Genomic DNA, 22762 nt, shown 5'->3' on the forward strand with positions numbered 1-22762 from the left:
TATACGGTTACTATCTGCCCTTATTTTGGTAACTGATCACCAATAAAATATACAATGCTCAGCACATCCCAGGCTGATGATTAACATCTTGTAGAAGGGCCAGTTCTGATCACACTGTTACTTTCTATTCACATTTACAGAACAGCAATTATCTGTGAAAGGTGCAGCCTTGTATGGTCATCATGGAAATGTTAAACTCTGTATTTCCAAAAGATTTTTTTATGTTGATCACTGCTTTTTATTGGAAGGTAATGTGACCCTGTCTAAAAGTCAACCATGGCATTACCCTGAGCAGGTTTTTTAAACCTTTGTTAAAACTTTACATTGTAGCAGAACTCCCAGCGCTGATCCGGTTTGTCTCCCTGCTCATCAAAGCATAATTCCCCCAACTGGCTGCTCTAGTTTTTTGTTGTCACCATTACTCACTCCAGAACACAATAGTGACATAGGGCTGTGAAATCAGATTAGTGGTGGGAGCGCTGCATTTTTTGCAAACTAGCCATCATAAAATTTTATATAAGACAGCATTGATTCACAGGGTATTTTTTTTTTTTGAAACCTCAACGGTCATATTGGAGGAAAGCTATACCAGAGTTTGCCATTGCTGAATAATACATATTCTACTTTTTATTGTTCCTTTATGCAGACCATCTGTGTTAGGGCTGCTGGTGGCTGAACACTTGAGGGCAACACAGTAGCTTTAATGTCAGCTTCCTGCCCATAAAATAAAATAAAAACTCATCCCTTTATCTACTGTGTTTTTTACGCTTGTAGTCTCAGCATTTTACAGCACAATGGGCTGGCAACAAAGGAAGACATTTTGAATGGATAAAGCATAAATTGTAACCACAGGCAAAGATATGTAGTTCATTATCATTCTTTACAAAGCATATATATATCTTTTTACTTTGTAACACTTTGCTTGAAGATTTTTACTGTTTTTTAAGATGACTATATTTTATATACATTAAATATAAAGTGTTCCCAAACCTATCAATATGGGATTTGTAACAGAACAGATATAAATGAAAAATAAAAATTGTTACATACTGACACTCCACAAACCTTTACAGCTCAAGTGTGATTGACCCTAAGGCACAAGGTATAAAAGCCTCAAAGTTTTACAAGAATGGGCTAGGAATATTGCAATGCCTCTGTGTGTACTTCCTGCATACCCCTGCTGTACTCCCTGTTTACTTTTTGCATACCCCTGCTGTACTCCCTGCTTCTCTCCTACTTTGTGTTTTGGCATCCTTTCTGCTGTACTTCCTGTTTTACTTTCTGTATATTTCCTGCTGTACTTCCTGCATCATGCATTCTGTTTTTATCTTTCCTGCTGTACTTCCTACATCCTTCTTGCTTAACATTTGCATCCTTGCTTTCTGCTATACTTCTTACATTCTAAATATACATTCTGCATGCTGATACTATATTTCATGCACTTCCTGCATAGCCCCTTTTTAAATTTTAGAACTACAAACTACAGGTAGTCCCCGGGTTAAGGACATCTGACATACACTTGCCTCCTAGATACGAACGGGCCTTCCCTGCTCGCTCGTGTGCAGGATGGAGGCCTGAAGGGGGGAGGGGACGGTTTGCAAGACTTGCAGTAGAAATCTTTTGCTAAACACAGGTTGTGGGTGATCTTAAGGACAGAGCCCTTCTTCAACATTTTGTAACTCTTTAATGACCAATACAAACTCTGCAGTTGTTTCTTTTTGCATATCAAAGCACAGCTTGCTCCTGAAGTTAATGAATGTCTAGGCTCCATATTTTTTTTTTTTTTTTTTGTTTTGTGATTAGCTTACAATGAGGATTTTATACAGTAACTGACACCACACTGCCTAATAATATGTTGAGACAAACATCTGTCCTAATTGCATTCATTAAAATAATGTACCTGTTCTGACTTACATACAAATTCAACTTAAGAACAAACCTACAGTCCCCATATGTACTCCCGGGACTACCTGTACACAACGAAGGGTACAGGAAAATAGTATGTAAAATGCACCAATTACTTTCTGTTGACTCCTGCTGAATGTTATGTTTCCTATTTGCTGTGCTTCCTGCTATACGTCCTTCATCCTTTCTGCTATAAATCTTGTTTTCTTCTTGTACCTTCTAAAACTATATGAATGCAGGAAATACAACAGAAAGGAAACAGAATATACTGCACAAATGATGTGGGAAGTACAGCAGAATGGATACAGGAAACGGCAGAAACAATGCAGAAATGACAGAAGGAGTATGCAGTAGTGTTCAGTATATGCAAGTATAGCATCATGAATGATGCAGGAGTTTTAGTAAAGAAATACTTTCTGCATACTTCTGCCATGTTCCTGCATTCTGCATGCTATTCTGCATTCTTCTTCTTGTACTTTTTTAAAGTACAACAAAAAAGTTTCAGAAAGTACAACAGGAAAGATGATGGAAATACACCATGTATTAATGATCTATGGGATGACCAAGAAAATAATTCATGTATACGAGTACCAATACAACATGTAATTACCAATACAACATGTCTTATATTGTTCTGTTCTATTCTTCCTACAACAGAGGGGATTCTGTATTTCACAAATACCAAGAGCAATCATATACAAAAATACTTTTTTCTTTTATAATCCCCTTCTTAGCAAAGATGGCTGCTCTTATAGGCGTATGTGGCAATGCTGATGAAACACAAATCATTTTCTATAATTAATGTCGTATACTAGATGACAAATTGCTAGAATAACATGGCCTTTTCAGATCATTTGGCTTAGGACTGAGAGATTAATAATTAAGCCCTTTTCACAGGCTAAGTTTTTAAGACAACTTCTCAGTGACCTAGAATTCTTTTTTCATCATGGATTTTCACTCTACAAGGATGTTGGGAAAAACAATTTTTCTTCTTTTCTCTCTTTTCAGCCTCGTGAACTGTGATCTATGCAAACCAGGTAAAATCAAACGATTCATGTTATAGGATAGCTTGGTGTAGATAAAATGCACAACCTCATATTCTAGTAATTATATAAATTTCTACAAGTACTGATAACCCAATTTGAAAAGGGTTTTAGCTTTAATAAACATACACTGTACTTAATTGTTAAAAAATCTACAGTCAATGCTTTGTCTTTGCAATGATTGCTTTTATTTTCCTAATCTCTTCTGGATAAACATGTAGTCCTGTAGTCCTGTAATCTGATTGTAAGAAAATATTTGTCTTTGTTTTTATGCAAAAGATTATATATGTGTTTTATTTAATGTTGATGTTCACATGTTTATGTGTTATCTGTAAACTGCTTTAAATAATACGGAAGGGGGTTCTGGTAGATCATAGACTTAATAACAGCATGCAATGCCGAGCTGTAATATCTAAAGATAGCAAAGTACTTTCTTGTATTGGAAGAGGAATAGACTGCAGAGATGGAGACATTATCCTGCCCCTGTACAAAGCATTGGTCAGACCACATCTGGAATATGCAGTCCAGTTTTGGTCACCCTGTATAAATATATAAATGGTCCATATAGAGAACTCTCTTCCCCATTATTCACTTTGAGATCATTACAAAGAACAAGAGGGCAGTCTTTGAGTCTGGAGGAAAAGAAGTTTAATCTCCGGATAAGGAAGGGATTCTTCACTTCCCACGCGGGCCACTATCTGAAAGGATCCTGTATGTTCTTCCTGTATTTGCTGTTACACCCATATAATAGGTGATTATAGCCGTATTTGTGCATTTGTCACAACATACTTTTTCTTTTACAAACATTTTTCTAGAGTTTTCATTTAAAAAAGAGACAAAAACAGAACAGTACAAAAACCAAATATATATGGCAAGTAATAGCAATATATGACAAGTTATACCAAGCTTGGACAACACACATTTTTAAATTGCACTCATTGCACATTTGTTTTTTAACACAAGGTACACCCTTCTAGGTACAAACAGTACATGCTTATTAAATCTAAGATCTTGTAGTATTAAAAAAAAGTATCATGAACAGTACTCAGCTATGTTCCAGCAACTACAAAAACATATTGCTAAATGAATGACCTTCTTACTAAATTGATCCTGTATTGTCTAAAACAGCATACCGGCGTAAAATTTCTGTTACTGGAAAAGATCAACAGCAGAAAGAATGAGCATGATACATGCAATGCTATTCATCTATTACCGGGGGGGGGGGGGTGATGCAGCAGGGTGCCACATAGTAAATTATATTGGTTGTCTCTATCCGCCATTGCAGACCATTAAACAACATTGGGTGAACAATTATTTAGATCATGTATATTTAGTTATTCATGCTGAATCATTATAGGTATAAAGTTAGGCATAATGTGTAAAAAAATTATTTCTAATTAGAATCTAATTAGTACTGTGTTATTCTGCAGATGCCCCAGGTGCCTTTAAAGTTCGACTTAGTCTAAAGAAAGCTCTAGGCGACAATGCAGTAAGTACATATTTCTCCTGTGTATTTTTAAGTATTAAAATTTCAGTTCTATATAATCTTTAGATTTTTGATGCAATACATTCATTTAATTTGAATAAATGTTGCGAGAGATATTGTGCTGTCATTTAAGCCAGTGTTTCTCAACCATGGTTCCTCCAGAGATTGCTGGGGGTTCCTTGAGCAATCACAATGTTGTGACTCTCCAGCGCTATCTGTAAGGGTGACATTCTTCCCTATGGCCAGCAATGTATGAGACATTATTCCTATCAACCACCATGATAATGTTCTGTGAGCTGTGGATAGAATACTTATTGCAGGGGTTCCCTGAAGACCAGAAAGTTTTTAGAAGGGTTCCCCCACATTCCTATTTATTGTACAGGGCTGCGTATTATGTTGGTGCAATATAAATCCTGTTTATTAATAATAATAAAGAATTAATATGCTCTAGCAACCCTGATTTAGTAACTAAACTACAGCCAAATACTGTTTTACCTTTGGAACAATTGCTTTTGTAGATGCAGTTTGCATTGTGCAAAAGGTAAGGCGGCATTATAATTGTGCTGCACATAACCTGTACAAAGAACAGAGCTGTTGGAGGGATCCAGCAGACCCACCCATTACAGGTTGCCTGCCTTATAATTGGTACTAGTCATTGGTACCCATCATTTGACCACCTCCAGGTTTATATACATCACATTTTTATTATTTAGCCTTAATCACAAGGCACAGTGGCATGCAAACCTTCATTGTCAATGGACTGGCTAGGAAAAAGATTTTACCAGGAAGGAGACTAAAAAATAAAAACAAAATAACACCTTTTTTAGTCTTCAATTGGTATGATATGTTACCTTTAACTGTCTGCCAGGTGCCAATAAAACTCCTTATCGAAGCAGGGAAGGGAAATTATCTTCCTGGACTTCTAGATCTCTTCCATCTCTTTTATTGATTTATTGTACTTACGTATTTAATTTTATTTATAAATGTATTTTTACCAGACGATACAAAACTTGCTAATTGGGCCATCAGTGTTTTATGGTTCTGTCTGGGTCGTTTAAATTGCTTACCTGATTCACTTTGTTGGGAATTATAATATTCCAATATGTGTTGTCTTTCTGCAGGTGACTTTTGGTTTGTGATGTTAGTTTCTTTGACACTTATTCTTATGTTCTCAATAATGTAGACACTGGGTGGTGCCCTTGTATCACAGGGAAGACATTGGTTCATTTTTCTCCTTCCCTAGAGTTCTAAATAAAATGTTTTCATATTGTTAAGATTTATACGTCTCTTTTTATAAATCAAGGATTCTGACATTCCCTGGTGGAAATCAATTACTGCCATTGAATGACCCTGACCTAGAGGATTCCCACCAGGGAATGTCTTATTCCCTGTTTTATAAATAGAGCCCAAAGTGATAGAAGCGGAAATATTTCTGTGTTATTTGAGTAAGCTAGCAAATAAAATATTTCTACTTTTATCTTAAACTAAACATCAGAGCTCTACTATCAAACTTTTCCCTGAAACCTAATGGATTTATAATGTAATGAACACATAATTGCTCTGTTGGAGAAAATAATATTCAGCATGATATTAAAATAATATAATTTAAAAGGAAAACACTATATGACATATATTTTGCTAACAAAGGAATATATTATATCAGATATAAAGAATGCCCCTATGTTTTCAGTTATGAGGTTATATTTTATTGATGGAGAATCTATACTTCAGGTATACCAATAAATACAGTTATGTAAATATTAAAAAAACAAAAACTTAAAAACTGCAAAAGGCAAGTACAATATTTATGTGCTCTGCGCCTACCCTTCCTATAAACTAATATTGAAGTATTAATTGACAGTATGAGGGATCCAGTTACTAATTAAATAACATTTATAAATTGTAGTATTAAAAAAGAACAATAGAGTTGCCCAAATTTTAGAATTCCTGGGGGCACTTATAACAGCAAGGGGATGTTTATTAGGAGCACAGGGACAGATTAGAGACACAGAAGTCAGAAATACACACAAAAAACTATTTAAGTAGTAAGTTAACTTAAACAATGATGGCTGTTGTTTTAAAACTTTTCACTTTATGAGATATAGATTTGGTTTGAAGTTATAGAACCCAGCACTGTTGGAATTATTTGTAAATCTACTGTGTTAAAAAGCCACTTATAGTAAATGTTTATTGACTTTTGGTTGAGCTTCATTTACTGCGTAGAAATTAGAGTTTTACCTTAATGAAAACCTGTATGCAGGACGCACAAGCAAGACACCACAGAATGTTTTTATTTTTTTGGCATTGTTAATTGTGATGTAATTTATAATCTCCATTTCTTGGCTTCAACACTTTGGAGATTTGGTATTAACAATCCTGACTAAAAATGATGCTTAAAACATCAGAGGAAATTTCCATTTTAGTCGACAACTGTTTTTTCTAGTTGGGTGACATATTACATAAATCAACACACATCAAAAGTATGTATTTATACCAGGGAGTAGGGACTTGTGTTGACCTGCTCTATTGTTTTTAGTTTTTGTAATCACAAAATGTTTAAAATCAGAGCATACATACCATTTTTGCAGATAGTACAATTTTACAAGCGCTTGCCAAAACTTGGGGGCTCAGATGATTGAACCCCTCCTGTGTTCTGCAGACCAGGACGCAGCTTAAATATTTATCTCTCAACAAATACATAGTCTTTTTTTTTATTTTACAGGACCAGTAGTTGAATAGAGGCCTAAATACTGGTCTTGCAGTATGGCTCCTTGTTAATTCTGTTTCCAGCTAGCTAAAAGAAGATGCTATTAAATTGCCATGTATTCTATATTACCAGCTTAACACAACGTTTATCCAGATATACTATTTAATTAGTTAAATAATATCAGATGGTTTTGCAAGGAAGGTCCCTATTTAGTCACTTCCCCTTTTGGGGTGACAAATATCATATGAGCACCAGTACATCAATACAAGATGTAGAATATTGTTACATGAAATAAGCCTATTTAAATGATACCATGGGAAATGCATGCCATAGTCAAAGCTATAATCAAACAACAATCTGAAGGAATTCACATGGCAGCTCGACAACATTGCTGCTAATTCCAAGCCATAGGCAATTTGGGGTGTAGGATGAATTTTAAAGTCAAGCTATATTTTGTGTGCATTTTTCATGTATTTTCTTACACATAAGTATTGTACTTGTTACAACTCCGCCCGCAGATCATCTGTCCAGCAGCCTGCAGCATCCGTAGCTTCCCTTTGGCTGTGCAAAGATGGACCTTTTTTAGCATCCCCTGCACTTTCTTTGAGCCTATGCTCAGCTGAAGGGTATTTTAGGAAATACCAGTAGTCAATGTTCAGAATAGTTCCAGATTCCAACCTTGTCCTGCTATTGGCTGATAGCTGTATTGATACCCCCCTGATTCCAGACTCTCGTTGCTAGATCCTCAGTACATTTTCTGCCTCTCTGCCAGCTAGTTGTTTGTTTAGATTTTCTGTGTTTGACCTTGGCGTGTTACCTGACTATGCTTTATCTGCTGCCCGTCCTGACCTCGACCTGTTACCTGACCTTTCCTTACCTGCCGCCTGCCCTGACCTCGGCCTGTTACCTGACCTCCGTCTGCCCCCTGCTCTGTCCATCAGTCCACCTGGACTATACTATCTGCTGTCATCTGAGTATCTGACCTGTGCTGTCCCTGCACTGGAGCCCTCTGTCCCGCCGCAACCTGGTGTTCTCCTGCAGCAAAGAAATCCGGTGGCCATTAGGGTCACCGGCCCATCATCGCTTGTGGGGTGCTCTGGTGAGGACCGGGAAACATTTAGACTCAGGTAAACTCGTGTCACCTGCCAGGGGGCACAGCCCTAACAGTACTTGTAGGCCTCTCACATTCAATTTTCTTTTAAAAAATCTAATCTTACTTTGTGAAAATCTTAAAAACATATTTGGCCCTTTATTTCCTTCTTCTGCTGTGCTGGTTCCAGAAATGTGTTGTGATCAGAAGAGGAGACTGCCATAGTAGTGTGACACCATCGCTATGATGTGAACAAAAAAAGGTTTGAAGGATTCCAAAAAAATACTGAATAGAATTTGTATGGTAGGGTAAGGGTGAAAGTTAATTAAATCACCCCTACTGACTGACATGATTTTACCAGTGGCTGCATTTTAAAGAGAAATGAGGGGACATTTGTGGAGAGTCCACAGGGGATCGGCAAAGCTTTTGAAATTATATTTACAAATTGCAGACTAAGTATTCTTAAGAGACCAAATTATTTTGCCCCACATGGTAAAAAAAACAGGTAACTGACCAATCCATTTTAAAATTCTAGTTGCCCTAGTGTCATGTTGATTTATTTGATTTATTAATTTCTGAGTTACTGGTTTACATGTTAGGTGTGGGTCTAGCTAAAGGATTATGAAATTATGGGTTTTTGCCTGTAGACTTCAGCTATAAAAAAAACCCTGAACCCTGGTTAGTGGGGAATTCTTCTGTGACTGTCTTCTCCCAGATGATGTGATAGTTTAACTTCTTTTTCTGTTACTATCTGCTGCTCCCAAAGGTCAGATATTAACAGGTAGAAGTGAAAATTCCAGCAGTTTTGGTGCTTTAAGTCCTGACGTTAGTTAATATGAAAACTTCTGTAGCGGCTTGCTAAGCAAATAACCTCTGCTAGGGACATTTCTGTGGTGATATATTAATTTAGTAAAGTTTTTACACAACTAGATTCAAGACAGATTTACTATTAATAATTCTCTGTGTGGCTCAGAGGTTATCACTGTGGCCTTTGCAGAGCTGGGTCTCAGGTTCGGATTTCAGCCAGGACACTATCTGCATGGAGTTTGCAGGTTCTCCCCATGTTTGCATGGGTTTCCTCCCTAACTTGACCTTAGACTGTGGTAATGACATATGAATATGGTGGGGACATTGGATTGTGAGCCCCTTTGAGGGACAGCTAGTGACATGACCATGGACCTTGTGCAGTGCTGTGTAATATGTTGGCGCTATATAAGTACTGTGTAATAATAATAATTACCAAATACAATTGCATGAAGAGTAATATCTATTTTAGGGAGACAAGCATGGGAATGGCAAATTGTCTTGCATGCTTGAGTAGATATTTATTTTAGGACCTCCCTGACTCTATGGCTGTATACTCAAAAGGAACATGAATGACAAAAAATAACACTATAAAAAATCTATCTATTAGAATTAAATCGATCTAGCCCTTAGAGTGAATGTGCCCAAGGGCTGCAATAAAATATGTGGACTGGGGTATTCTGAAAGTGTACCTATTAGGCCATTTAGATTGTTGTTTTAAAAAAATCTAGCCTACTGGATACACAATATCAATGAGAGATGTAACCTTTTCTATTTCTTCTACGGTGGATTTGGTGACCATTAATTAAAATGACAATGTCCAGCCTCTTTTAATTAGTGTTTTATTCCAGCTGATTGAGGAATGTTTCAAAGGAAAAGGGTCAGGATCCTTTTGGTAAGTGGTTCTGCAGGTTCCCTGCTTACATCATTGGCTGTATCAGGTCCTTAGTTGTTGTTAAGAGAAAAAAAAAAGAATATATAAAATAAACTATTTTTATTGCTGGTGCATCTTCTCTGTGTACTTCCACCTTTATTGGTGTGTGTGTACATTTTACATTACCCAAATACAAGTTTCTTTGAGGGCTTGGATAAGGGCAATCATATGTACTTATCTTATTGACATGCAGTGTTATTTGTTAGTGCTATTTAAGTAGATAAAATCATTTAAAAACAAATGAAAAGCAGACTGATAACACTTGGAAGCTAATGAATAGTTCTTAATATCTTCCCATAGACATAAATACAATTATTGACCACATAAATTGTCTATATGACTCCTGCCTTTAAGATATATTCACATTGACCTGATTGCTATACGATGATCAATACAATTGCATTTATCATATAACTATGGGGACTAAGACATTTATTGATGCAGGATATCCACATCATTTCATCTAGAGAAAGGCAAACAACTTCTTGGTAGTTTAAAATCCTCTGTAAATAAACAATGCTACAATAAAACCCTAAAACCCATACAGCGTGTTTTAAGTGCACACAACTGAGTGTAAAATATAGTAATATAGAAAAATGGGAAACTCATGACCTTAAGGCAATGAATGCCGGATACACAGTGACAGAAAAGTATAACAGGGTACCTGGAAAAGCTTACAGAAAAAGGCAGATTATAGTGATGCAAACATTATACTAAAGGTAGAAAATCATTTATTTCCATTGCATATTTTAGGTTATTTTTGCAGTGTGTTTTTTGGTGGGCTTTGGTATGACATTTTATATTTATGTTTTTTTAATAAATCCAGAGATTTGTACAGTTTACAGCAGGGGTGTCAAACTCAAACATATAAGCAGCTAAAATCAAAAACACAGTCATGGTCACGGGCTGAATTGTTTATTAAGATTTTAACATTTATTGAACAGTCCCAAACTGACAATGTTTTAACCATGTTTTAACCCCATGTGGAATCAGCTCACAGCAGGCTCAAGGACAACTGGCCGGGTTCTCTACTACCTGCAGCAGGCTTTGCTTTAATTTTTCCACTTCTGCAACCAGGACAGTCACAGGGAAGCTAACCTGGGCCACATAAAATTGCTTGGTGGGCCAGATTTGGCCCGTGGGCCTTGTGTTTGACACACCTGGCCTACAGGGAACCTCAGTGGCTCAATAAAATTGCTCTTCTTTCTGTGGCTGCCTCAAATATTCATAACTAATTCCATATAAACATATATAAAAGATCATGTACACCTTTAAGGCAGGCCTGTGCTGAGAATATGGGTTATCTTCTACTAGGAATCCCAGCTACCTGCCTGTCTCTGACTTCCAAAATTTCAGTCAAAGATTTTTAAAAAGCCTCTTTGCCTAATGCCTAACCTACCCAGAATCCCCTAACCATAACCCCAGTTTCCTTACCTTCTATAGCAAAATCTGACAAGTGACAAATCTAATGGAACACAGGTAAATAGAAGCACTGTGCATACTTGCACATTTTGTCTAGAACCTTCTTGCTGCAATACTAACTCTTTAAGTGTCGTTTTGTTTTTTAAAGGAAACCATCATTAATAGTTAATACATAGTTATCCATTTGTTCCAGAGGTTTCTTTGAAAAGTGTTTAAGCAGTTTACGAAAAAGTGAAGCATTGAAAAATATCTCAGAATCATTATTATTACATTGTAATGATAGTCATAGACCAATTGCAGGTGACAGGCAGGTGATACATGAAGCGGCAAAACTGAAAATAATTGTGCCAGTATGCCTATTTGTTGTGTCATGGTTGTGTCACTTATATAAGTTTCTGAACACCTTTAGACTAAGATGCCCAGGTATCCCCACCCCCTGTTTGCCAAATCCTAGCTCCCCAACCCTCCCCCCATATTATTATTGTTTTTTTTATCATATGTGTTCTTACTATGGTTCTTATTGGATGTACAATTGCTCTATTTTCATATTGTTCTTGCCCTTTGATTATACTGATGGAATTTACCTTTTGAAATGAAAATAAAAATAGATTAACCCATAGGTTTTTGAACATGATAACAAACATATATGTTGTATAACTTCCTCTCTGCTTCTAGTATAGCCAATCACAATGAAGTTACCCATGTAACTTGTTTTCTGTCTGATTTCTGTAATCATCTGAAATCAGATTTTTATGGCATTTTGTTCTATTACCGTATAATGAGATCACATAGTCAGCTTGTAGTTTTATGATCATGATACTGTAATAATATTAAATGGTCTGATACTTACCGCTGTTTCCTCCTCTCTGACAGTACAGCTGGAATGCTGATGAAGAATTTCTCTTTAAGGCTGTTATGGCCTTTGCCATGCGAGCCCATGTGAACAATACAATTCAGTAAGTCACAAAAACACAACTCATCACTAGATCATTATTAAACTCTAAACATATTTCATGAAATATTTTTGCAGATCTGTTTATCCCCTTTAATGATAATATTGTTGTATGCCTAACCATGTTTTTGCTACTTGATTTCTGCTAAGCAATATCAGTAATATAAGAGGCAATTCACAGGACTCCTGTTCCTTTTGGTGGGTATGCAAATGTAGATGAAATTGCTGTTGCAGTGAATGGCTAAAATATAACATCTGGCAGATGGGAAGAATCAGTAAGCCCATTATGCAGATTTTCATATCTTTTTTCCTTTTTGTTCATTGATTTTTTTCCATTTCTACATATCCTTTGCTTGGGTCAGGGAAATACTAGAAAGCTATAGGACGTGATTAGAAGTTAAATTATACTGCTATAAAGTTTGTTCCATTATTAATTTTTTTCTTGTAAACTGCTCCATAAATGCCATAATTTAAGCAGCATGTTCTATTTACTGCCATTTTGGAGGATGTTGATGGACATCAAGTGGACACTGTACATGAGGGAGCAGAGAAACATCTTTGTTAAAAAATAATCTCACCTGGCAGCTCACTGTGCTATTTATTCACCATACCAGGGGTGTAGTGGGGCCGGCACAGGGAGGAACGTTGTGCCCCCACTGCATTTGGGAGTGGGCACGCGTGCCCACTTTTTTTTTCAAAGAATTGTTTGGTGGTCCAGGGCTCTGGCCGGTCCACCCCCCGCAGGGTCAGGAGCAGGAGAAGAAACCCACTGGAGGGGTGCACTGGCATGAGCCGCAGACCATTTCCACCATACTGATTGCAGGCTCAGGGCGGTCGTGCCATGCCCCCTCTCCTTTTTTTACTACTACACCAATACTACAGAAGGAATTTTAATGGGACATATTAAAAAATTACGATTTCCGTTTTAAAGTTAAAAAAAATGTACAAAAACAATTTTTATTTTCAATAAGGCAGTGTAACAATAATAACACATTTAGTATATTACCATAAAGGAAAGCATTTCTAAATTCTTCTGTACTCCAACAATTTTGCTCCCATTCAACTCCCATTCATTTCAAGAGGACAGGAACAAAGAACACTTTTCTTTAAGGAAGTATGGAATAGTGGAGGTAAGCATATTCCATACAAAAAAATTTTTTTTATATATATATATATAATATAAAGACCTAATATTGACTTTTTGTACATGTGTTTTTTCTTTATAAAATAGAAATTGTAATTTTTAAATATGTCCCATTAAAATCCCTTCTCTCAAGAAGTTTATTGCTGAGTTACTTGTTTATTTTTGTAATAATGACAATATGCTTATACATTAATATAAAAGTTAAACTATCACATAAGAAGTATGTGACATTTATACATAGTATGTACAACCCAAAGAAACATTTTTTTAGGCATATTTAAATTTTTTTAGAAACAAATGTATAAATAAATTGATCCAAAGTTTGCTTGTTCAAATATGCATTAAAACTTTACATTTTGAATTAGGTGTACTTACTTTTCTACATAACTGTATTCCCTGTTATTAAAAGCAGCCAGTACACACCCTGCTAATGAAACATAAATTGGAAACACATTTCATAAGTTTGCATGTGGATTGATAAAACTATTATTTACTGTCAGTTAATGTGTTGCTATTTTTATTTTGTACGTAGGATCTCCAATATCCTCCTGTGTAACGTAACTCAGAGAGTCTCCTTTTGGTTTGTGGTGACAACTCCCTCAAACAATTCAAAACCTATGGACAGCTCAGAAGTAAAAAATGCTATAAGGTACAAAATCTGATAATATATGGTAATTACAGAAAAATATACATCAGTATGAAAAAATGTATTAGATCATTTTAAAGTAGTATTTAGCCATTTTGTAACTTTGTAGTCCTATTAAGCTTTTGTTGGTGCACCCACACTGGAGAAATTCACTATTTCATCATGGTGGCTATTGTCCCGGGGACAGAACGTGAATGGATAACTATTCGTTTTGTGAGCTACTAAAATTATTGGAAGAGAGATTAAAAGAAATCTTTTTATTTTATGAAGTTTCGAAGTTTAGAATTTTTGTTTGAATAACAATAATAATAAAATTAGGTTTGTGTTTTTTTGTATATGTATAACATATAGTCACAACTTTTTGTATTGTGTTTTTTTAAAGGCTTGAAAGGAACAGGATTAACAGTGCTTTTCTTTTAAGTGACGATACTCTGGAGTTTGTTGATATTCCTCCTACAATGGCTCCTGTCGCCATTTCTTCCAGTGACTCTTGGCTTATCGTGTTTGGGGTCATGGTCGGTCTTCTGGGAGTGGCAAGCATTTACCTTTTAGTCTCAGGAATCAAGCGATACAAGTAAGTTGTAAAAAATACTGTGTACATCATTAAAAGAAACAAGTGGGAAATATATATGCTGAACTGGATTTATTGTATTTTAAACTTCAGTAATTACTCCACTAGTGGCAGTTTGTGTTACTTAAATTGTGTGCCCTGGTTTTAGATACATTTACTTCAAATCACCCCCTACCTCTAGATTGCCCCAGCATTGTATGTTTCTTTTCCTTGTTTCTGTATGATCAAACAGATTGTAAAATTCCCTGTAAATTCACCACAAGGCTTGTAAAATTCAGGGGCAGGGGCATTTGCTGGAAGTTCTGTTCCTATTGATGTGGAACACTCCCTTAAGCATGTATCCCAAAAAAGCCCATTCCCTATACACAATGGGCCCAAATTATTAAAGGCCTCCAGAACTGGAGAAAATAGACTATCATGGGTGAACTCACTCAGATTTCATCCATGATAGTTCATCCTCTCCAATATTGGAGAGCTTTGATAAATCAGACCCATGGTGAGCGCAGGCACTTTGGACAAAGATGAACAAAGGATAGGTTTTAGTCTAGAAGGCACTAAAGTTGTTGTCATCAAAAAGAGGAAGTAAGCTGTACACTTGAAATCTGGCAGATCAACAGGTACTTTTATGTGCTTGCCTAAAGAGACTAACATGGGTATACACATGTATTGGAGGGACAAGCTGTTTTTTTTGCCCTAATATACACTCTAAAGTAGAACAAAACACTCCCCTCACTCTATCCCTGGCTCTGACATCTTCACTCAGTCTTGTTTCAGGTTTAAGCCTTCTGACATTTCGATTGGCCAGGATGTAATAACAAATCTCTTGCTTGCGGGAGTTCATTTATTTTGGGCACTCGATAATGCTGGGATAGTATACTGAGCTGCTCAAAACTTCTATTAAAGTCATTTTCCTAAACAATAGCATGCACGAATGAATAATAAACTAAAAAAAAATAATAATAATAATAAATAATAATAAGAAATAATAAGAATAAAATAATAATAAAAACAATAAACTTATTTTATTGCAAGCAAGCAAATAGCAAAGGACTTTCAGTGTTCAAAGCTGGGTGGGAAGAAATTTTAGGTGGGTGGCAGCCCATGTATATTGACCCAACTCATCAGTAACCACCCAAAAACAGCCAGGTGGTGCACCCAGCTAAAAGTACCTGAGGAGAACACTGACTTTGAAGAAATCCAGTCTAGGTTTGCTGGATCTCCCAGCTTCACTGTTGAAAGTGTATCCATCTTAGCCTTGGAGAGCTTTAATAAATCAGGTCCAATGTATTCACATAAAAAATAAAGCTTCATATGGTGTAATACCAGAAACCTCTGAGGAAGTCTTAATAATGTAACACGTTGGGTGAAGTTAAGGCAATATGAGCACATTTCGTTCTTAAACAGAAGCTTTCAAGTTTAGTTTTGGAAGTGGATAGGGACTAGTTGAAAATATTTATACTATACATTAGGAGCTCGAGACTGGCAAGTAAATTTTTATTGTTTTTTTTATTACATTTTACAGCATTACACTATATGAAGCTTTTATGTTTTATGCATAATAGAGTACAGAATGGTGTGGATCACATTTGTGTGAAATGAGTATATGTATCATAATTGATTGACAGTTGTTGAACTGATTTTAATAAATTATTTCATTGTTTACCATATATTCATTTTGATATGCTCTTGTTTAGACAGGGATTTTTTTTTTTTAAAAAAAAGGTACATTTTGTGTACTAAATTTGAAAATGATATTCACAAAACACACAGCCCAAGGCTTCTTTTGTGAATGTGCAGGAGGACAGGGAAGTGGGGATACAACTGCAGTTTTGGGCTTGAGAAAGCTGCAGTACTAGGGGCCCAGAAGTACTAATAAGGGTGTAAAAAGAAGACTTTTGGTAATAGAGAAAGAGACTTCATTAGGGAACCTTTTTTTAAGTAATAGCTTCAAAGAACATTGTATTGGTGTTAAGCTTTTTTTTGCAAACTAGAAATTGAAAAGGTCGGCTTTGCACAAAAAAAAATCTCATTCCATTGTGGGCCATAATCGGAGGCAATGGACGTGATTTATTAAAGCTCTCCAAGGCTAGAGAAGATACACTTTCATCAGTGAACCTGGGTGATCTAGCAAGCCTGGAGTAGATCTGGGCCATGATTGAAAGCATTTGCTAACAAATAGCAAATTACTTTTAGGAAATCCATTCCAGGTTTGCTCAATCACTGATGAAAGTATCCTCTGCAGCCTTGGAGAGATTTATTAAATGAGGCCCAATGAATTAGGCAATCATCAAACCATTACTAAATAAACCAGCCACTAGACTAACTAACAAAAGCCACATACACACGTGCAATAATACTCGTTGGAAAGGATCTTTCACGATCCTTTCCAACGACTATTATTGCACGATTCATGAACGAGTGCTGTACATACAGCACCGTTCTGCTCAATCCAGAGGGGAGGGGGAGAACAACTGAGCGGCACCCTGCTGCGCGCTCTCTCCCTTCCCTTGAATTAGGATAGTTAGTCATCCATCATCCGTGGATCCGCCAGGATGGTCATTCGGCTGTACACGCGCCAGATTCTCGTCCGATATCGGCCCTGAGCAGATTATCAGGCGAGAACCGTTTCACGTGTGTATGTAGCTAAACTAACCAGAAGACAGGTTAACAGATAACCTAGATGACACCTTCCAGTCTGTATTAAAACAACACCACTATTTCATGTAATAAGAGGGAATGCTCAATCCTAATTTTGTTAGACTTTTCTGCAGCCTTTGATACTGTGAACCAGTGGTTACAAGGCTCCTAAAGGGGAGCTTGAAAACTGGATAAACACCATCTGGCTGGGGCTAAACTTTACCAAAACTGCGGTGCTTGTGTTGGGGGGGGGGGTCCACATATGATAGTTTAATTACAAAAGTCTGTTCACTTTAATCTAATCTTTTGGTGAAAATGCTTTGTAAAAGCTGGATGGAAAGGTGACACCGACAGCAGGTATGAGCTGTTGTCAAATCTCAGTTCTAACACATTTAGATTAATTCATATATTTTATCCTCCAACTTTGTTCACAATTATGGTTAATTACAGGGCATATTTTTGGAGCTAGACTTTTTCATTGCTGATCACACATCTTTCAAGTTTTGTAAAATTTCTACTGTTTGCCAGCATAACTGGAAATCTATTTCAAGATCTTTCTGCTGAGTTTTAAATTATTTAAACTGACCTACTAGAACTGTACACCTCCTACATGTACCTTCTGCTCAGCAAATAAATCATAATTGGTATATCCTTCTAAAACCTATGACATGCAGTCCTTCTCTCATGCAGCCCAATCTGTATGGACAGCACTACTGCAGTTTGACAAAATGGGTTCCATTCTGAGACATCTTTATGTCTAAATCTGCCCATTTTTTTTCCAAGCTTTTGAAAATCCATAATTTATTCATGTAATGCTTTGAACGCTACAAAATATTATTCTAAAAGAATTCCATAGGTTGTTTGCTCTTTAGTTATGATAGCATATTAAAAAATAATATCACTCTAAATTGAATATATCAGCTAAGTGAAGTAGTGCTGCCGAGTTTCAATGTGCTTCATAGGCTTAAACATGGAAACTGGAAACATCTTTAATGAAATATTTCTTCCACATTTGTAATTGCTCGAAGTTCTCAGATACGGGTTTAATTAAACTTCTTCATGAAAACAAACAGTATTGCCTGCCAAATACTTTGCATTGTTGAACCATTAGATGAAAAATAACAAACAGACCTCGAGGTTGTTATCATAGAGATTGCATGTTTCCAAAAAGTTTTTTTTGTTTTTGTTTTACCCAAGTGATACATTTTTACAATGGTTTTTGGTAATGAGGCTGATTTACTAAAGGAGCGAAACTGTTCATTTAGCAAAGCAACTTAACATACTACAAATGTCCACATTAATAAATGTGGTTAAATTTCACTTTGCAATGAATACCCTAACATGATCAAGGAAACAAAAACATTGTATAATCTTGCATATGATTAGATGACTAAAGTCAGCAGAGCTTCATTTCATTCACTAAGCCTATTGACTGAACCCTAATTAACCCTAATCATACTTAGGAAAGACAAAAGTGTGTATCTAATGAAAGTGTTGCCAAGTTGATCTGATAGTTACTCTTAAGTAGTAAAATTCTTACTATACTTGATGATAAGTAATTGATACATGCATTTTCAGATGAATATTTTAGTTGAATTCCAAACATTTTTTTCTTATTTTAAGTTTGCATATTTGACCATATGGTACCTCTGCTCTGGACAATTGCAATATTTTATATTTACATCAGGGAAAACATAGAAAAACAGTTATTTACGAATTGGTAACCAAGGTGAGAAGAGGATCATGCTTTCTGCAAATGTCAAAAACAGGCAGACAACAAACATTTTGTTCAGATCTGATCATTTGTCTGAGTATAAAACTACAGTATTTGTATTGCCAACCATCCTGGATCCTTAGTCTATTCATATTTTTATCAATCCAGGGTGTGGGCCTGATAAGTGATAGAGCTTTTTTCAGTTCTATTTAACTTAGCTTAAGCACCCTATATATAAATACTGATGCTGAAAGCATCATTGGCATTTAATAGCTCTAGGTCATCATAATTGCTTTCATATCACAGAAACATAAACCGATTCCAAGTTCACAAAACACAATAAAATGTTATTAGGGTTAATGATTTTCAAGTGTACAAATTACCACTTACTGTGTCATAAAGGCCTGAGATATGCATTATTCCTGATCTTTGACTTTCTTATCTAGTGATTTCATAAGTACTGTTATACGCAGTGCATGTGGATTAAAGTCTGTACACTCTGTACAAGGATCAAGGCAAGTGATGCTGAAGATGTACTTTACAATCTGTTTATAACCAGTGATGGGTGAAATCGCCCAAATTCAAATCACACAAATTTTTGCAAAATAAATGCAAATGTAAGGTAAAATTGTGCATTGCAGTCAATGCAGAATGGTGTTAGAGTAATTTTATGTGCCTAAGCAATGTAATTGGCTTTTAATTGTCTCTAATAATTCAAGAAGCTCCTTTCAACTACAATGCACAAAAAGGTCACCAGAGCAGAGGAAAGAGTTTGCAGAAAGACCCTGCTAACTCCCTTCATTTAAGCTAATTGCAAGTACAAATTAATTTTTTAAAACATTTCATTGAATAAAAGTTTCTCTAACATTTTCTCTGGGGGTGTTTTTAGATTCAATGTACTAAATTCCTTTTGGGGACATAGTCAGTGAATAGGTATCAAAACCAGGTGAGAAAAGTAATCAAACTTTAGCTCACTATGGACAACTTGTTTTAGGTACTTCGTTGTATACTAGTGGCTTAAAAAATATTGGAATAAATGAAAACATTTCATGCAAGAAAACCACCAACCAGTGACACATGGCAATTTTAAGTGAAAAAAACCCTAATCAATTTGCACAAAAATTGATTAAAGCGGAACTAAAGTGAAAATAAAAAATGACACCTACCTTTACTTGCGCAGATCCGTCAATCACCCTGGAGCTTTCTTCCATACAGTCCTGCATTGTCCCGGTTTGTTGCTTCGACCCAGTATGGAGTAGGCATCAGGGACCACCATCTTCGTTGGTCTCCTTCCTTCTTCTGCCTACATCAGCCAATCTCGCACTGCACAGGTGCATGATCGGGTGATGTAGGCCACTGTATTTGTAAAAAAAAGAAGGTGCTGATCTCGCTGCGCAGGCCTGAGATTTGTATTTTTTCAATGCCCAGGTTTGGAGCAGCCCAAGCCTCCTGGGATTCGTAACATGGTTGTCCAAGGGGTCTCTGTGCTGTCATTCAGTCTTTAGTATCATGGCGATAAAAACAAAAGGCGAGGGGCTTTGCCTTTTACCATGTACCATGAATAATAGGTATAGAAAAAGATGGGACTAAAATGAACCAGTTATGACTTGGTTGACGTGGTTGGTATTTTTGGCCAGGTGTGTGGCATAAGGGTTCCCCATGACTAGGTTACTATATTCATCCATTGTTTCTATACCATGGCTGGATAGGGTGGACAGATATAGACAGACACATAACAAGCTGGCTAGATGATGTTTATTTGATACATTTTACTTTATTTGCAATTTATCTACAGAAAGAAAAAAGTAACTGGTGCTGAAGAACTTGAATCAGATGAATCTGAGGACAAGATGAAACCAGCAGAAACCTTTGAAAATGGAACTCATTGTGAAAATATACATATTTCTGAAGGAGTGGACAATCAGAGCTTTGAGGACATTACTCCCCTTTAGATTGGGGTAAAGAATTTTTCTAGACTGAGGAGGAACACCATTATCAGAACAATATTCCAAAAGGACGCTTCTAATTGAAATATTTGTGCTTGTGCAGAAGGCTTAATATTTGTGTTTACTCAGAAAAAGCATAAGTTCATGAGTGGATTAACAGCTGCAACTGTAAAAGTTGGCTATGGCAATGGGTAGCACGAGTGAAGGGTAATGGACTACTGGGCTCAGTTAGCTAATTTTTTTTATTGATATCAAGCTTGTTATGCTGTTATAAAACAATACAAAAGTACCAAAATATCATCTTGTACCTTATATATGTGTATATGTGTTATACATGTGAAACTGCCAGGAAATGTCGGTGGAAATCTATTGTTACTCTAAAGTTACGTAATTTAGTAAAGTGAACCTCAATTCAAACAACTGAAGAAATGCTTTCCTATTGCAATGGTAATTGTCAATGCAAGTGCTGTATGCAGTGTCCTTAAAACATGAAAATCTACTTTTTGTCCTAAATTCTTCCTTATAATAGCAGTGCACTTTCTGATCTGTGAATGTTTCTAGGCATCCCTGTGCATTTAGGTGCACCTGTGGCCAGACTATGCACAGACAGCTTCAAATATACCATCACTAACCTCTCTAGCTGCTCATAGTGTGCAGTAATTCATTATCAAGGATCCTAAAAGATCACAACAATGACTCTAAGGTTGATTTTGTTTTTTTTACAGATGTTACAGCTTTGTTAGCCAAGATCAACATTCATGAAATCTAATGTCTGTATAGCTGTTGCCCAACATCATTTGGTCTGTGTGCTGGATTACTATGTGACCAACAGCTAATCACCACTGTCTTATTTTACTGTAGAAGTATACAGCAGGGTGCTTCCCAATCATCCTTCCCGCTCCATATAACTTTTCATTAACCCTAAGTTTGTTCTACCGTTATTGAAAACAATTACTACAGCGTTAATTAATGTACACCTATATGAAGCTTTGTTTGTTTAAAAAAAAAACTTTACATTTTCGTGCCTCCATTGTAGATATGGCAGAATAATTTCTACTAAATGCCTATATCTACAGAGGAGATTGGGTGCTTCTTATTCCAAATATGTAAATATGTTTGTGCATTGTCTGGGCAGAGGTTCTTACCTGATTAGTGTAAGAACTATGGTTCTGTCCCTATGACTGCTAGTCTTATGATATTTGGGGTGGGATTTGGGGATTCAACTAGGGGGCTGCTTGCTGGAGAGAAACCTGTTCCTGAAGATCTGCAATGCAAGATTGCATTGCAGATTGCATAACCTATTATTTGAATCTGTGCTTTATCCCCCTCTCCTGCAGATTTTTGATTATCCTACATTACATCCTAGTTCTAACTCAAGGAAACAAAAGTTTGCCTCTACCAGGATGTCCCAGGTTTTCTGCAAAGGTTGCTAGGGGTTCCTTGAGGAATGGGCAATTTGAGTTTTCCAGGTCAGTTTAATAGATACCAATTATCTGTAAGTGTGCCAACCTACCTACTGACCAGTACTGTATGAGGCATTCTTCCTACTGACCACCACAGTAATGTACTGTGAGCTGTAATGTACTGTGAGTATTAAATATACCAGCAGTTCCCTAAAATTATTTCATCCCATGTTAAATAGGTAGAGAAACACTGCTATAGGCAATACTTGTCACTAGTCCTAGCCCCTGACATTAGAACACAGACGTCACAATTCAACTGCCTAACATGAAACTGTTACTGTTTTTTTTTTTTTTTTTC

The 22762-nt window shown here is 36.3% G+C and overlaps 1 protein-coding gene across 1 annotated transcript; it reads left to right on the plus strand.

The window, feature by feature from the left end:
* The first annotated feature begins 2817 nt into the window (after positions 1–2817).
* Positions 2818–21500, plus strand: CLTRN (collectrin, amino acid transport regulator). The gene is made up of 6 exons (XM_072431294.1): positions 2818–2942; positions 4379–4437; positions 12265–12347; positions 14020–14136; positions 14516–14707; positions 20851–21500. Exons 1-6 carry the CDS (start codon positions 2852–2854, stop codon positions 21005–21007), a joined length of 699 nt encoding a protein of 232 aa, XP_072287395.1. The 5' UTR covers positions 2818–2851; the 3' UTR covers positions 21008–21500.
* Positions 21501–22762: the final 1262 nt, after the last annotated feature.

The sequence above is a fragment of the Pyxicephalus adspersus genome, chromosome 1 (genome assembly GCF_032062135.1).
Source record: "Pyxicephalus adspersus chromosome 1, UCB_Pads_2.0, whole genome shotgun sequence".
Classification (NCBI taxonomy): Eukaryota; Metazoa; Chordata; class Amphibia; order Anura; family Pyxicephalidae; genus Pyxicephalus; species Pyxicephalus adspersus.

Bases quoted from the DNA above. Each gene is read 5' to 3' on its own strand.
- CLTRN (XM_072431294.1), top strand. From the start codon at position 2,852: ATGGATTTTCACTCTACAAGGATGTTGGGAAAAACAATTTTTCTTCTT. The intron at 2,943-4,378 runs GTAAAATCAAAC...GTTATTCTGCAG, and splicing joins CTGTGATCTATGCAAACCAG to ATGCCCCAGGTGCCTTTAAA. The intron at 14,708-20,850 runs GTAAGTTGTAAA...ATTTATCTACAG, and splicing joins TCAGGAATCAAGCGATACAA to AAAGAAAAAAGTAACTGGTG.